The 16,438-nt window shown below is 43.3% G+C and overlaps 3 protein-coding genes and 1 non-coding gene across 4 annotated transcripts; 3 read left to right on the forward strand and 1 right to left on the reverse strand.

Moving 5' to 3' along the window:
- Positions 1 to 1,776: 1,776 nt before the first annotated feature.
- LOC136443945 (somatostatin receptor type 5-like) lies at positions 1,777 to 5,210 on the forward strand. The gene is made up of 2 exons (XM_066441324.1): positions 1,777 to 1,961; positions 2,841 to 5,210. The coding sequence occupies exon 2, from the start codon at positions 3,025 to 3,027 to the stop codon at positions 4,528 to 4,530; it is 1,506 nt and encodes a 501-aa protein (XP_066297421.1). The 5' UTR covers positions 1,777 to 1,961; positions 2,841 to 3,024; the 3' UTR covers positions 4,531 to 5,210.
- A 582-nt stretch (positions 5,211 to 5,792) lies between these two features.
- Positions 5,793 to 9,121, forward strand: LOC136443391 (type-1 angiotensin II receptor B-like). The gene is made up of 2 exons (XM_066440614.1): positions 5,793 to 5,898; positions 7,101 to 9,121. The coding sequence occupies exon 2, from the start codon at positions 7,455 to 7,457 to the stop codon at positions 8,643 to 8,645; it is 1,191 nt and encodes a 396-aa protein (XP_066296711.1). The 5' UTR covers positions 5,793 to 5,898; positions 7,101 to 7,454; the 3' UTR covers positions 8,646 to 9,121.
- A 1,028-nt stretch (positions 9,122 to 10,149) lies between these two features.
- Positions 10,150 to 10,222, reverse strand: Trnar-ccu (transfer RNA arginine (anticodon CCU)). The gene has a single exon. It is a non-coding gene; the product is annotated as a tRNA-Arg (tRNA).
- A 353-nt stretch (positions 10,223 to 10,575) lies between these two features.
- Positions 10,576 to 16,055, forward strand: LOC136443390 (putative oxidoreductase YteT). The gene is made up of 13 exons (XM_066440613.1): positions 10,576 to 10,797; positions 11,506 to 11,620; positions 11,850 to 11,934; positions 12,388 to 12,521; positions 12,668 to 12,775; positions 12,961 to 13,017; positions 13,355 to 13,485; positions 13,729 to 13,783; positions 13,969 to 14,061; positions 14,365 to 14,499; positions 14,762 to 14,863; positions 15,378 to 15,542; positions 15,851 to 16,055. The coding sequence occupies exons 2-13, from the start codon at positions 11,531 to 11,533 to the stop codon at positions 15,980 to 15,982; spliced, it is 1,287 nt and encodes a 428-aa protein (XP_066296710.1). The 5' UTR covers positions 10,576 to 10,797; positions 11,506 to 11,530; the 3' UTR covers positions 15,983 to 16,055.
- The last annotated feature ends 383 nt before the right edge of the window (positions 16,056 to 16,438 follow it).

Here is a 16,438-nt window from a genome sequence, read left to right on the forward strand (position 1 = left end):
CAGATGGAAAGGACCTTTCTGCCCGACACCTTTGTCCTTTATTACTGTAATTGTCATTGTACCCTATTCTGTGTGCAAAATGAATAAACAAAGAAAAAACAAACAGACGCTGCGATGTCAAAACAACTCGCCCACCGATTGCAAAAGGTAGATTGAACGGTTTGAATTTCCTTAACTGCATTTCTACTACTTTCGATCGAATTACATCGGCATCTTACCTTTAGCTTGTTTAGGAGAAGTAGCTTCAGTTTGATCCACATCATCACACTTGCCGGTTGAATTTCCTTAGCTACCAATCTATTACTTTGCATCAAAGTACTACAGCAACAACAACTTACCTTTAGCTTGTTTATCAGTAGAAGCTCCAGTGTTGTCCACTTCATTACGGTGGGTTCTTGAATTTTGTTTGGGAGGGAGCGCCGGTCGGCAAGTCTCATATTCCGAGTGAGTTTTGACTGAATAGAGCGGTGACAAAGTCTCAGTGGATTTGTCGTGACCTGTGTCATCGGGTTGAGCTGATTCCTTATGATCTGTTGTGTCCCGGTACAGCACACTTGGCGACACACGTGCTTTATCTCCGGCTATTCCAGCCTTTGGACGTGTAGTCTCAGGCTCTTCTCGACCCGTGTCGTCAGGTGAAGCTGATTCCTTATGATCTGTTGTGTCCCCGTACAGTACATCTGGCGACACACGTGCTTTATCTCCGGCTATTCCAGCCTTTCTATAATAAACAGAGTTCGGATGGAGGGGCATCTCGGTAGGCTCCAGGTCACAGTTCGTGTTGTTATGCTGCACATCCTGCAGTTGTTTCTCATATGCCGCCTGCATCTTTTCTTCCAAGGTGTTTCTCGTTGACTAATAGTTTTCCTCTTAAATTTTGTAGATGTTGTTGGTGACTTTATGCTACAGATGACGACAATGTCAGCTATGTAAAAACCCTGTCAACAACGTTGGACCAGAAAAACAAGACAGACTTTCGGGACGACTGGCGTTTTTCTGTCAGCAGACTCACTTGGATGTAATAAAAAATCACACTTTAATCGACTCGAAAAGTATTCAAAACCTTTTTGAGCACAAATTCAGAGGTCGCCTTGCAGACAAATGACTCGGATTGATGTTGTGCTCAAAGGTTTTGGATACCTTTCAAGCAGATTACAGTGTGCTTTCTCATTATGGATACTTCTCTGTATAGAGTAATTATAAAGTTAAGAGGAGGCAGTCGGCAGTCGGAAAAAGATCTAGAAGTCTACGAAGGGACCTTAAGACGTAGGGAGGAATAAAGCCGGATAATTTACTACGTTTAATAAATGATCTGTACACTTCAGTACAACACTACCGATCGGGGTAGCAGTCATTCGCAGAAGACAATACATTAAGAACCTCTGGATGGATTGTTATGATGATTGATATATAAGTAGGTGTTCTCTCACTGGACCCGCGACACGTTGGCGACCTCGCTGCGTCCTAGATTGAATTTGAGTTAGCCTTGACTTTACAATGGGAATACCATGCAAAACGTACAAGTATGACTAAAACTTCGTTTAGTGCGGTGTCAAATCGCTCGGTCGCAGCGAGGTCGCCAACGTGTCGCGGGTCCAGTGAGACCGGGGCTGAAGGACAAAGTCGATGTTGTGGCCCCTGGTGTGTGACGCTGGTACTGCAGCAGAAATTCCGGTTTTTGCGTCATTTGTCCTGGACATGCTATGATCTGATTTTTTTTGTGACAGATAGCTTTTGAGAAACCCCCGTTGCATTCTCCCTAATTGGCAAAATGTTACTATTATTTAGCCAGCGTAGTTAGTCTGGTGAAGAGTATAAGGATTAACTGCAAGGCCGCCTGACACCCGCGCGACCGGTTACACTCTTCTGACTCACTGCTATGGCGACGTGAGGACAGAAGAACGCAACTCACACACCTAACCGCACACAACGGACAACAACGCGGGAGGGCAGGAGTAAGTGTGTAAGTACTGAAGATGGCAATACATTTCTACTTTGATCTTGTGTCTGAATATCGTGAACTGGAAGTATCGACATAACGCGATGGCCAATCACGTTAACTTGGTAAATAGTGCGTACAACCGAGTCTGTTGTTGTGAGTTGATATTTCTGGTCACTGCGTCATCACTATTGCTGGTACGGTATGGTACGAAGTCGGAGTATACGGAGTATAAAATCACTGCCACATTCGTCGTGCAGTTATCTTGCCCTAGCATGTTCAGTGAGCCTGTGACATGACCGACCTTCGACAAGGACCTAGGGCAATCTTTTCCGTCACTAGAAAGCTGACAGTTGTAGGACGGACACGTGCTAAAAAATGTCCTCAAATTACAGTCGTGAACAGTCGAATGTTACCAGTCTGAAATAAAGAAATTTCCAGGGTCTTTTTAAAAGATCAAGTCGATTTGACTCCACCTTCGCCCCCCTCCCTTCCCTGCCCCGTCACAAAGTTCGCATGTCCTGCCCCTGACATCATTTCCATCGCCTCAGGTGATCCCTGAATAAACAGGAAAACCTGTTCTAGCCAGGGACGTCGCGAGAAGGGACAGGGCCACAGGGTTCACACTTCCTGACTGCATCCACGAATGTTTATTCTTAATCTTAAGCCCCTATACATCGTAGGACAGGTTTATGGCAGCAAGCTGAAGACATTCGTAGGACGGTAATGGACGTGTCGTACAAAATACAGCAGTCTTGCGACGGAGGAGGCGTAGATCCTTTTCGACAGTCGTATGTATTATGACACATGGTGTCATATCTGAACAAAAATTTCCCAATGCATCTAGATTTTACTGTTGAGTTACAACAAGACTAATGGATTCTTTACCATTTCATTACAGTGGTCTAACTGAACTCATAGACTCAGCATCTATCTCACATGATACCGGGGATTCGCCGGAACTCTGACGTGGTAAAGACTGACGTCACCGACGTTAGCCGCTGTCTCCTCTGCCAACTCCTCCTTTACGTTGGTCCGTAAATCGTACGCAGTGGCATCCATTCAAACAACATTTCAGCACCGCAATGACTGACACCGTCGATGTTATCCGCTGTCTGCTGTGTTCCTCCGGCATGGCGGCGAACCTGCTGATCGCCTCCATCGTGGCGCGCTACCCGACCATGAGGACCGCGTGTAACGTCTATGTAGCTAACCTGGCCGCAGCTGACTTCTTCTTCTGCCTCCTGGCCCTCATCCAGTCCATCGTCTCCATACGATCTTCACATTCAGAGACTTTGTATCTCCGGCTGTTGGAAGACTTCTGTAGCAACATTTGGAGCGAACTGAACCTTACTATCGCGAACAGAAAGGTTACAAATCATACAAGCCCATATATGATGGTCGAAAACTGTACAGGGCAATATGAAATGTTTGAAGAGTACTGTGTAGAGGACGAATTAAATTCAACATCCACAATCAGAAATGTTTCTGGTTATACAGATCCATACGTGACAGCAGAAAATTGCACGTGGCAATTTCCCAGCGCTGCTATGCTTCCATCTCTACAGCAGGCTGAGCTGGACTACACAAACCTGAGTTGGACTTACGAACGAGGCTGTGACATCAGCCGCGTCATCTTGGTTTTCCTGGCCTCAACAAGCATCATCTTGCTGACAGTCATCGCTGTGGAACGACACAAGGCGATAACAGACCCCCTGAGTAACAGACGACACGGGACAGTGAAACACGCGGGGAAAATCTGTGCCGTGGTATGGTTGGTGTCCGCCCTGGCTGCAGCTATCGACACGGTCGCCAGGAACGTTGTCACGAACGACTGGACCTTCACAGGAAATAGTTTGCATTCTGGTGCCTCGTGTGTCATTCTAAGGCTTGAGTCGTCTGGTACAACTCACCCCTTCTTTGCAATAATCCTGTTGGACTTTTTGTTTGGGTACGTTTTACCCATGTGTATAATAATTCCTTTGTACGTCCGGATATTGGTCAAAGTAAGGCAGTCCCGTCGATTGGCGGAGAGGGCGACAAGGTCAGACGACCAGGCGTTTCTGATGGTGTTTGTCGTGACTGTTTTGTTTCTCATCAACTGGCTCCCTTTCCACATCATTTCTCTTCTTATTCACATGTTTGTTTCGAACGAGAAGTACGATACAATCGGCGTGGCACTGTCCTTCGCCGTGTTCAATTCCGTGGCCAACCCGTTTCTCTACGCTCTTCTAGGGAGGAACTTTCGCGACAAAGTCAAGAAGATATTCTGCTGCAAACAATGGTGGAAGAGTAAACAATGGAGACCAAAGGGCGGGGCCTCGCCGGACACGACGCTAACGACGCAGGTCATCGACGCAAGAGGACATGATATAAGGCAAGTCCGGGCTATAGGTGGGAAAGGACAGACCCAGGCTATAGGTGGGACAAAACAGACCCATGTTGCAGGTGGGACAAAACAGACCCAAACTACTTGCGAAGTACAAGAGAAATCACGTATAAAAGACATTACAAGGCCGGCAGCGGCTGATACAGGACAGGTCACACTGGAAATACCGCATACAAGAGACGAAAAAGTTCAGAAGGTATAGATGAATCAGAACATCCATAGGCAAAGATATGGGTGGCTGAAATAAGATAGATAATGACAGGCAGACTACATCTCACTTGGTATAAAAGAGTTCCAACCAAAAACAATATACGCGAAGCGCATCCCTACGGTATATGCCTACTTAACCCGTCGTACTTACTGCAATAACTTTAAGATTTTTTTGTTTAAAAAATTGACCGAGGCATCGTAGTCAAGTCAGTGATATTGTAGAATTATTCTAGAACTTCGTTTTCACAAAGAAGGGATCATTATAAACATTGTAGCCCGTATAACACATAGCATATTAAGTACTTGTAGGACGTACAGAGAGACTGAATTTTCAATTGAAAGTTAATCTGTGAAGTTAGAAGTCATTCTGAATCAAAGTTGCACTAAATTTCCAACATAACGCAGCGTCACAAAAGCAGTGGATTGCTCCTTCCTTGAGTTGGAGTTGATCAATCGAAAATTTGGCTAAGTCCATTCGGTGTTGACTATTACATTTCAACTTTGATTCAGAGAGACTGGATTTCTTTTTACATCGTTGTTTCTATTGTTAATGTCAAATACGTCTCTGTAACAGAGAGGACATAAGATAATAACTTGCACACTATCAAGACTCTTGGGACTGTTGCGATTCTTCCATCATAATTAAAAAAAGGAGAAATATTGTCCTGTCAATGTCCCATCTGTCTTCCTTAGGGAAGAAATGACTGGTTCTATTTACTTGCTTATTGCCCTGAGGAAGGTAACAGAAGAACACTCGAAACGTCGACAGGTGAACATATCTTGGTTTCGTTGGAAAGACAGGACACACATGATTAGTAGACAACAAAGTCTGCTTCACAAGTGGCTCACCTGTGATTTTTGAAATGATTTTAAAATCTTGATAATTTTGCAAAAAAACTACCCAAAAAAATGGTTGTCCTTGGCCTAGTTTCACCCTCCCCAGACCAACAGAACTGCCTTGCTCTAAAGTTCCAGTACACTCTATCTCACTTGACCCGCGGCGGTTGGCGGCCTCGCTGCGTTCTAAATTGGATCTGTGTTACCCTTGACTTTATAATTTGAATATCATGCAAAATGCACATGACAAAAAAGACAACAAAACACACAAAGCGTAAAAAGATTAATTTTTGTCGAGGAAATTTGTTGAGCGCGTTGTCAAATCGTTCGGTCGCCGCGAGGTCGCCAACGTGCAGTGAGATAGGGGCTTAACTGGCACGTACCTGCCCAAACCACACCTGATCTTATAATGTATCAGCCCAACTGCCCGAGGCATCTGGACAGCTTCTTCAACCCCAGACACAAGCGTTCTTAAGCTTCGTGTACCCAGAAGAGCGTCTTGTATAAGAACATCAGATAACAGGTAACAATGTACTTAAGGTTTCAACGTTAGCTGTAGCTGGTTTACCCCTCAGTTTATCAATCCTATATATATATTAACAATGTGTTTTACATTCTTTAACAATGCCTAGGCGTTTCTGAATCTGACCCCTGCACTGACGAGTGCCTATTGGAATGTTGTTATGGGGCGACGTGTTGTGTTTGAAGGCCAACAATCGGTTGATATGAATTAGCTTTGAAAGTCTGACAATCCTGCATGGTACAATGCATGGCAACAGATATTAAACAGCAGGCTAATCTACACTACATATCGAACTGGAACTGACGGTAAGATTTACCCTGTAGTCTACCACCTCTGTGGTCTAGTGACAGCTTGTGTTGTAGCGTGCAGGGAGGCCTGATCTCTGGCAAAATGAAAACAAAACATGGTGCGTCATGTTTAAGGCGGAGTAATATCGTCTATGACAGAACCGACAGCAATCTCAGGCAAGCTGTTCCGTCGCAAGACGACAGAATTATGTGAGACACGTCCACGCCTGTCCACAAATCAAAGAACGCCCTCAGCTGACTGTCGTTAACCTGCTGTACGACAAATGTGACAGAACCCTAAGACCAAGGTCTAACTTGCACAATACAGTCTTAGCAGTAGTGTCTTAATTATCAGAAATATTTTTTGTGATTCCGTTCTATTATTTATAAGGTAGACTTTGCTTACACGAGAGCAAAGTGTTGACGTTGTGTTGTGTCATCATGGCGTCTGTTAACAGAAAGCCCTATTGTTCACGGGACCCCTGACCCTAGTTAAACCTGTGTGTCGCGATCACACAAACACTCCCCATGACTCATCACTCCTGTTGAGTTTCCGTCGAACGTTTTTCTCAGAATCAGGCCGTTTTCAGCATCACGCCGTAATTCATCTTCACATTGGCCGTTTCACAAGTTCCTGTGGTTTACGGAGGTTCTATCAAAGGTTTAATCCTCCTTACGTCCACGAAGGAGTCTTTAAGAGGAATGGATTTAAGACAAAAATGTGTATATCAGACCAGCCCCTTTCTGCCGTCCCCTCGCAAACGTACCTTCGCATTAGAAACATCTGCAATAACACAACATAAGATGAAAATTACGTTCAGTTTGCATTTTGAATAATGTCTTTAACATTAATAAGCAGAAAAGTTTATATATTTTGCGGTTCACCTACGATATAAAGTCTTTTTTATCTTTCAGAAATCATTACAAGAGTTGGCTCTGAGCAGCAACATCGTCACACAAGAACAAACAGGACGTCCGTCGTTTATTTGTAAATGACCGACGGCAGTGCGGCCACCCCCAAGACATATAGTCACACACACTGACAGAACGGCACTTACATCCCAGTGAACCATGAAGAGGCAGTCTCGTACGTGTTGTACGCTGCGCGATTTATTGTCGTAGAATGTTCCTGGCACTTTTGGCCAGTTGATGAGTCACTTGAACTCCGAGGAGGACTCCAATAGGACAGTCGAAACTCGATTCGCCAATTTTTTGTATCGGACCAAAGTTTTAGTGATGATCTGATGTGCTGACCGTACAGCGTAGAAAATGAATAACGAGAGCTATACCGTCATCTCGGCGATAGGGATACTGGCAAACCTGCTCGTCTTGTTCATCGTTGCACGCTACCCCGCCATGAGGACGGTGTGTAACGTGTATGTGGCCAACCTGGCAGCAACCGACTTCACCTTCTGCCTCTACACTCTCATCCAGTCCACTGAGTCAGATTTAGAAGCCTACGCGAGGATCTGTGACGTCGGTCGCATGATCTTGGTTTTCCTGGCCTCGGCAAGCATCATGCTGCTGACAGTCATCGCTGTGGAACGACACAATGCCATAACAGACCCCCTGAGTAATAGACAACGCGGCACCGTGAAAAACGCGGGGAAGATAAGTGTTGTGGTGTGGCTGGTGGCCGCCCTGGCTGCAGCTATCGACACGATCGCCAGGAACGTTGTCACCAACGACTGGAGCTTCAAAGGCACTAGTCTGTACCATACCCCGTGTGTTTTTCTAAAGCTTGAGTCGTCTGATACCAGTCATCCCTTCTTTGTCATGGTACTCTTGTGTCTTTTATTCCTTTACGTTTTGCCCATCTGTATAATAATTCCTCTTTACGTGCGGATATTCGTCAAAGTAAGGCAGTCTCGCCGTTTGACAGTGAGAGAGACAAGGTCGGATCACCATGCATTTCTTATGTTGTTTGTCGTGACTGTTTTCTTTCTTGTCACCTGGCTTCCTTTTCACGTCGTTTCTTTTCTTATTCATCGGCTTGTTTCAAACGATAACGACGTGGTAATCGATGTAGCGAAATCATTGGCCGTGTTAAACTCCGTGGCCAACCCGTTTCTCTACGCTCTTCTCGGGAGAAACTTTCGCGACAAAGTCAAGAAGATGCTCTGCTGCAAACAATGCTGGAGCTGCAAACATTGGAGACCAAAGAGCGAAGCTTCGCCGGACACGACGCTAACTATACAGGCCATCGACGCAAGAGGACATGATACAGGACATGCCCAGGCTGCAGGCAAGGCAGAACAGGCCCAGACTACAGGCGGGGCAGGACGGATCCAGGCTACAGTGGGGACAGGACAGACCCATGCTACAGACGGGACAGGACAGACCCAGGCTACAGACGGGACAGGACAGACCCAGACCATTGAAGAGAAAGTTACAGACAATGCAAGGTTTGCCACAGTACAGGCCACTCATGAAATGTCGCAAACAACAGTCAAAGAATGACAAACGACAAATGAAAACATACGTGAACGAAATGCGAAAGAACATGGCTGAAATAATGTGAAACCGTCATACACCCACGTCAGACAGACTACATCTCGTTTATTACAAAATACTTAAACCAAAAACATAATATACGTGGTGTTCTCCTCTACCTGCTTATTGCAATAGTCTTAACTTTAGGATCATAAAGTAAATGCTATTTATCGAGCAATATTATAGAGTTTCACTTTCATACCTAAAGTGACATAGATACTGTGGTCTAAATATCATATAAAGTTAAAAGTTAAAAGACTTGTATGTAGGACGTACTTGGTGATTACAATGACTAGTTGAGTTTTGTTTTGTTTGATATATATATATATATATAGTTGCTGCCGTTCTTATGACAAACCATTTGTTTCTGTAGGAAATAAGTACCTGACAGGGTAGCTTACTTGTTTTTGCAAACGTACAGGGAATACAAGACCATTTGTGTATATCCAGTCTTTTGTCACAGATATTTGACTTGCTGACTTGCTGTCCCAAACATGTAAATATGGGGGTACAGCGGGTCACGTATGCCAAGGACAGAATGATTACAACAAGGCCAGGTTTCACTCTCCCCACAACTACAGCAAAACCTTGCTCTAAATTTCTCGTTAAAGAAAGTTAATACATTACACTAACACCTACTCGTCCAAACCACCCACAACGTAGTTCATCCCAACTGCCCGGGGCATCCGCACAGCTCCTCTTCCACACCAGACACGTACGCATGTTCTTAAGGTTCTTAAGTATCCAGAATAAGGATAAAGCGAACACCTACGGACAGGTAACAATGGACTTAAGTTTACAATTTTTGCTGTAGCTCAGTTTATGAGTCCTGTAAATTCTAACAGCGAGTTTTACATTTTTAAGACAAGGCGTTTCTAAATCTCATGATCTCATCCCAGACGAGTCACTGTCCATTGGAACGCCGTACTAGAGCGACGGATTGTGTATGGAGGGTCTCTAATAAGTGGATATGAGTTTGAACCGACGGTACCATAACACGCTACTAGGGGGCCGAAAATATTAGTATCAGTTTAGGTCTCACCACGCCCTATCCACATGTCAAATATCAAGACAATCCATTCCGGCATTCTTAAGTTATCGTGCGAACAGGCACGACCGCGGGGTTATTTGGGGGTATCTATGATGATGATGATGATGACCGTAACAAACACACAGAAAGTCACTACAATACCTCCGTTTCACGGAAGTAATGATAGCTCAGGATCCCTATACATGTAGACGTAAAACTGAACATTTTAATTACTGAACATGGTTATTGTAGTAGTTTTAGAACCCATGTTGATAACTAATATGACTTTAATTGTAAGCAAACAAAATATATTCAAATACATGTATTTAGTTGTTCATGTGCAAGCTCTGCCAGTAGGGTGCATAACATTTCAAGTGGTCAAGCGTTTCAAACTCCTAACCAATAGCGGACGTTTAAAACACAAAAGCATCCAAAATATGTTACCCCAGACGGGATTCGAACCCGCAATCTTCAACTTAGGAGGCTGACGCCTTATCCATTAGGCCACTGGGGCTCACATAACGCCACTTTGTGACATATGATCTGTATAAATAAGGCAGCGGCACATATCAACGCTAACATTCCTTGGAACTTGATCTGTGTCATAGGCTATCCATGTCTTTACGTATTCAAATTTTGTCGCCCTTTTCCAAATATCAGTAGAAATAAATCTGTGTACGCAGTGGCGCCAATCACCCCCCCCCCCCCATAAAGATATCAATTAAATCTAAAACAGCCCTCGGAAAGCTGTACCAAAGTTTGTAGCAAAAGTTGTCTGACATGTTTCGTCTGACCTTGATAGTCTGCATCTTCAATATGCGTCGCTAGAGGGCGTAGTGATTGTGGTTGTACTGCAGCTATGCAACCAAATGTCGCTACAACATTTAAAGTCTTCAAAATGGGTTTCTGTTGGTTTTAGATATGTATGTTGACTCGATAGTATTTCTAAACCATTGATTGATATGAACATGGCCATGGATTTGTCCTACAGTTTGATAGCCCTTTCCACCCTGTAAACCTATCATGGTATGACCCACCAGCGTCACTACTTCCGGGTTCAAGCAAGGACAGCAAGTTCGACTTTCGTGGGTAAGTCATGTGCCCTATCAGAGTAGGGTAGATCTAGAGTAGAGTCTTCGATTATGTTTCTCCAGTCTATTGAATGATCTTTAAATACAATGTACTGTGTTAAGATAATCTGAAATTTCAAAGTATGATATCTAACATGTTCAATATTAGTTGTCAGGAATATTTGTATTTTAGATTTTAATATCTCAAGCAGCTGATCAGGGTACACTTTTAATATATCCTTTGATAATGTTGTGAATAACACCTCAAGATCCTATCAAAATTACCGCTCATATCAATAAACCCTCAAAACTTCAATTCAGAGGATGATCCTGAACAATGGTGCAAAAATCTGAGAGTGAGACTAAAAAAAAGTTTAAAAAAAAATGTATTTACCAAATAGGTTTCTGCATCACCCCTATGCACCCCTCCCTCTCGATGCTTAGACATTCTTCAGTCTAACAATGAAACACTGACACAAGACTGATTCAGAGAGGTCCCTGTGCATCCTGTCAATGTTGATGTTCCTGTCAATAAGCCATGATGATTCTTTTATCAAATTTGGTTTGTTCTAAGCAATCTACATGCACTCGGATTGACATGCTGCCTCCCCTAAGTCATGGTTTGTATTTCAGGTATCCAGTAAGTGACAGCCAAGTGCTTTAAGTGTTAAGTGTTTATATTTTTGCTTAACCCACATCTACAGCCAAATTGATGTTAATGTTTCAGAAACCATCCAAATGTGAGGTCGGCCATGTCTGTAGTGCAGGTGCTGATAATCGGTGGGGGGGTCAGAGGAGAGACGTACGCCCAGTACGCCCTTAACAACAGCGACCGCTTACAGGTGGGGCAGTTACCATTAAGTCCAATCATTTTGTTTGGCAGACACTTTTTTGCATGAATATCCCTTTTACATACTTTTTAGAGAGTTTACCTATTGATACTGCTCCGGTTCTACATTTCCTTGTTTTATTTCATAGATCTGAATACTGCGTTGAAGATTTATCAATCATAGGTTTTGAGGGTCACCTGAGTCATTGTGTTAGTCCTTAATTATAAATGCTCACTTGCAGGTGGTTGGTGTTGCCGACCCTCGTCTGTTCAGGTGTAAACGTCTCCAGCACCTGTACAACATCCCAGAGGAGAATGTGTTTACAGGTGAGACTACATGCAATTTGCACAGACTTGCCCTACTCTATGCCAGGCTATCAACTGGGCCCATGGCTTAATAAGCAGACCAACTCCACTATACACCCTGGTCAAATCGACCCAAATTCTGACTAACCCTTTACCCTGGCCAAGTCGACCAATTCTGAGTCAGACTTTCATGTTGTTCATCAACCGATTTATTTCCTTGGTTGTTGGACATGTCCATGCAACTAATATAGCATGAGATCAAGATAAAACAGATAGAGGACTGGGAGGAGAACTTACATGATAACTGACTATATGACTCCTTGAAACTTCGCACTCCAACTTTCTCTTTAGACTTTCTTGTCATGTTGATCTTAATTCCAAATTAAATTGTTATTACTTAAACAACGAAGTTAAAGGTAGTTTGTTTACAAATCTGAACTTAAACTTTGTGCCCCCCCCCCTCCATTTGTCCAGACTGGCGGGAAGCTGCAGACAGGGAGAAGTTTGCCAACTGTGTTGTCATAGCAACCCCAGACCAGCTACACAAGGCTCCCGCTGTGGCCTTTGCTGACCGAGGCTACCACATCCTTCTGGAGAAACCCATGGCAGTGCGTTTGAACAGCTTCAACATGAAAGTCTTTCACTTAAAAATCACAACAGCTTAATTCAATATGTTGGTTCTGAGTGTTTAAAAAAAAGAAGATACTTAAGTTATATGTATGATTCCTATTCTGCCTATATAATGTACATGTAGGTGACAGAGGAAGACTGCTGGGAGATTGTGTCAGCCTGTGAGATGAACAATGTCATCCTGTCTGTGTGCCATGTGCTAAGATACTATCCACCTGTACAGAAAATTAAGGTCAGTACACATATATTGTCCTAAAGTGGGGTACCGTAAAATATATTCTGTTATGTTTTAAGATTTATGTGAATTTTGTGGAATCATTCAGGTGATGATCTGCTTTTGTACAATAACAATGTTTTGCAGTTTTCCCAATCTTAATGTTAGGTCTGCCGGCAACTTTAAATGTTCTTTATTTGTAGGAACTGATTGACAATTGGGCCATAGGAGATGTAGTAAACATCTACCACATGGAACCGGTGAGACGAGATTCAATGTTTCTTTCTTTCATTTACACCACAGTGATGTGTCACACAATGTACTTCTTATAGCTTTCAAATATTGATTTACTGCCATAAAGATTAATCCGCCAGGTTACATAAATCCGCCACTTTGAAAAATAGTGGGTTTGAGAGATCTCTAATGCAGCACCCCCCAGGTATGCACAGTTTAGATTATACAGGAGTGCATGATACTGGGGGACTTGGGTTGGAGATCTGTTCGGCGTATCTTTTCAGGGTGGCAGAATTATGCACCCTGGTGGAATTATGTTAGTAGATGTTACACATAGCCTGAGGTCCTTTAATTGTCTTACAGGTTGGTTTCTGGCACTTTGCACATTCCTTCGTTCGCGGAAACTGGCGGAACACAACAGAAAGCATATTCTCGCTTCTGGCCAAGTGCTGCCATGATGTGGACCTCATTCGCTACTGGCTCACGGGTTCAAGGTCAGGTCATGGCTTCTTTTCATGGCACAATTCTATCAGATAAATCAATGGTATTATATTGTAGCTACAATATAGTTTGTAATATATCAACACATGACTGTCACCTGATATTATCTAACCTTCTCCCTGCTGCCTAACCCTGTAAACAATAGAAAATTGGTCGCCAAATGGTTTCTTCAAGTGCTAAGTGTTAATGATATTATTACTTTGCAATGCTGTAAGAATATGTCTATATTTGTACAGGTGTCTGAAAGTGTCGTCTTTTGGAAGTCTTCTTCACTTCACACCTGAGAACAAGGTGAGAACATAGAAGACAGACAACTTAAAGATGTACATTTGTACTTAATATATCTAAAGGATAAGACTTGTAACCCATTCACATATTGTAGCCCAAATCTATTACGTAAACATAACTTGAACAAGACCACATAACTTTTAAACTGTCTCAAGTCCATATGCAGCTCACCTGTTTATACCTTACAGCCAGCAGGTGCAGCCAGCAGGTGCCTGGACTGCCAGGTGGAGAACACCTGTCCTTATTCTGCCAAGAAGATCTACTTGAGTAGGGTTGAACAGGTGAGGTATCACTATTAATAATGCATCATACAAGGATGATATGAACATGGCACTTACTAACAAGTTACATATGGAGTAGAAAAATTGTCAGAGAATTTTAGAAAAATCTATTGAACAATAGAATGTCATGGTAGAAATGTACTTTAACTAAAAAATTTCTCTAGTTTCCTGTTTGAAATAGGAGTGAGTGAGTGAGCGGCCATTGTTGCCATTTGTTTATTAATAAGCTATTTTCTTTAAAATTTGTACCTGTGTTAACTAATGATACATGTATAGATTGACACTATGCATCTATGATATCAGGGCCAGACTGGGTGGCCAGTCAGTGTGGTGTGCCCTCAGGAGCCAGTGGACATCGAAAGTCTAACTGAAGCACTGAGGACTGGGCCGTACGGACGCTGTGTGTACGAGTGTGACAACAATGTCGTATCCAATCAGGTCAAACCCGTGTTCTTTCATCCTTCAACTGAGTTGCTTCCTTGTTCATTCTTCTTCTTCCGTTTTTCTGTTTTCCAAGATTTTGACATTATCGTGACATACTTCAAGACATGACAGATTTTGACTGATCAACACTTGAATGTCATGATCAAATGGCCAACATTTGGTGACAAATGCAGAATATTTCCCTCCCGTCTTTTACAAAGATGTTGTCCTGATTGTGCACCAAGGTAATCTTACAAATCTTGTTTGTTGATTCCAGGTGGTGAATTTCCAGTTTGAAGGTGGTCAGACAGCGTGTCTGAACATGGTGGCCTTCACTCAGGAGGTCGGTGAGCGACAGACCAGGATTTCAGGCACCAAGGTGCGGCATGTTTCCCAGAAGTTCCAAAAGAACTTTAACAAACTAGACAACACCAATTTGTTTCCTTAAGTTGGGTCTTTAAGGCATTTCTACTTCACCCCAAGGGAGATGTCTTCCTCAGTCTGTTTCTTTGTCTTCAGTCTGTTTCTCTAGATCTGTATTCCCAATTTACACAAAGAAATGTTGCCATATACATGGCCTCTTGTGCAGCTATTTTTTGTCTTTGGGATTAGAAGGGTTGCAAAGCAGTATGAGTAAAGGAATGAAGTCTGCCATCTCTGATTTTGCTTGTTTAAGTAAGAGTATGGTGAGAGGTTGAAATAGAAACAGAGGGCTTAAAGGTAAACTTGAATATGACATAGTTTTCTTCCGGAAAACTCAAGGACATTTTATAGGAGCTTGCTTAAACTGGCAGTGTGCACCAAAGCTGTGTTTCCATGTTGTTTTAGCTTGCCATAAAGAACAAAAAAAATGATATTGGTGTAGCCTTACCAAGCTGCATCCTTCTTTCCAGGGTGAGTTGCGCTGCTCAGGGGAAGGTCCTGTCTACCTCTATGACTTCCTGAAGCGGGAAGAGACAAAACATGACTGTACAGCAGCGCCCTCTAGCAGGATGGGGGACACGCCGCATGGTGGCGCAGACTTCTTCCTCATGGATACCTTTGTCAAGGCTGTACAGGTAAGACAAGTAAGAAAGGACTAGTAGGTATTATAAGTACTAATTTAGGGTCAAATGTCCCACCATAGGATTGACATGATGTTGGAAGCCTGGAATCTTTAAATGTCATGTTCCTTTGCCAAACACAATATTTTACTAAAAAAACATAAGAAAAAATGAAAATCCACCAAAAAAACTTATCTTGTATACAAGAAACCATCCTGTTATCAAATCAACCAATGACCCAATAAAGAATTTGATTCCTTTAGTACAAAATTCAATGTAATTTAAAAAATCACTGACCTCCCCTCTGATGACGTCTGTTACAGAGCGGAGACCGGTCCCACATCTTGACCGGCCCACAGGACACCCTGCAGAGCCACCTGCTGGTGTTTGCAGCTGAGCAGGCTCGACTACAGGACAGGGTCATCACCATACATCCGGATGGCTCCTATAGCTGAGCTCGACTACAGGACAGGGTCATCACCATACATCCGGATGGCTCCTATAGCTGAGCTCGACTACAGGACAGGGTCATCACCATACATCCGGATGGCTCCTATAGCTGAGCTCGACTACAGGACAGTCATTACCATACATCCGGATGGCTCCTATAGCTGAGCTCGACTACAGGACAGTCATTACCATACATCCGGATGGCTCCTATAGCTGAGCTCGACTACAGGACAGTCATTACCATACATCCGGATGGCTCCTATAGCTGAGCTCGACTACAGGACAGGGTCATCACCATACACCCAGACGGTTCCTTCAGCTGAGCACAGCACACGTCTTCTTCTTCTACATCAAACTCAAAGCATTATAACAGTTACATGCCTGAGACAAAGTGTGATGCTTTTTTAAGTGGCTGATAGCGCAATATGATAATGTCTACAGCCACCATGCATCAGCATTGA

Source organism: Branchiostoma lanceolatum, chromosome 10, assembly GCF_035083965.1.
Source record: "Branchiostoma lanceolatum isolate klBraLanc5 chromosome 10, klBraLanc5.hap2, whole genome shotgun sequence".
Classification (NCBI taxonomy): domain Eukaryota; kingdom Metazoa; phylum Chordata; class Leptocardii; order Amphioxiformes; family Branchiostomatidae; genus Branchiostoma; species Branchiostoma lanceolatum.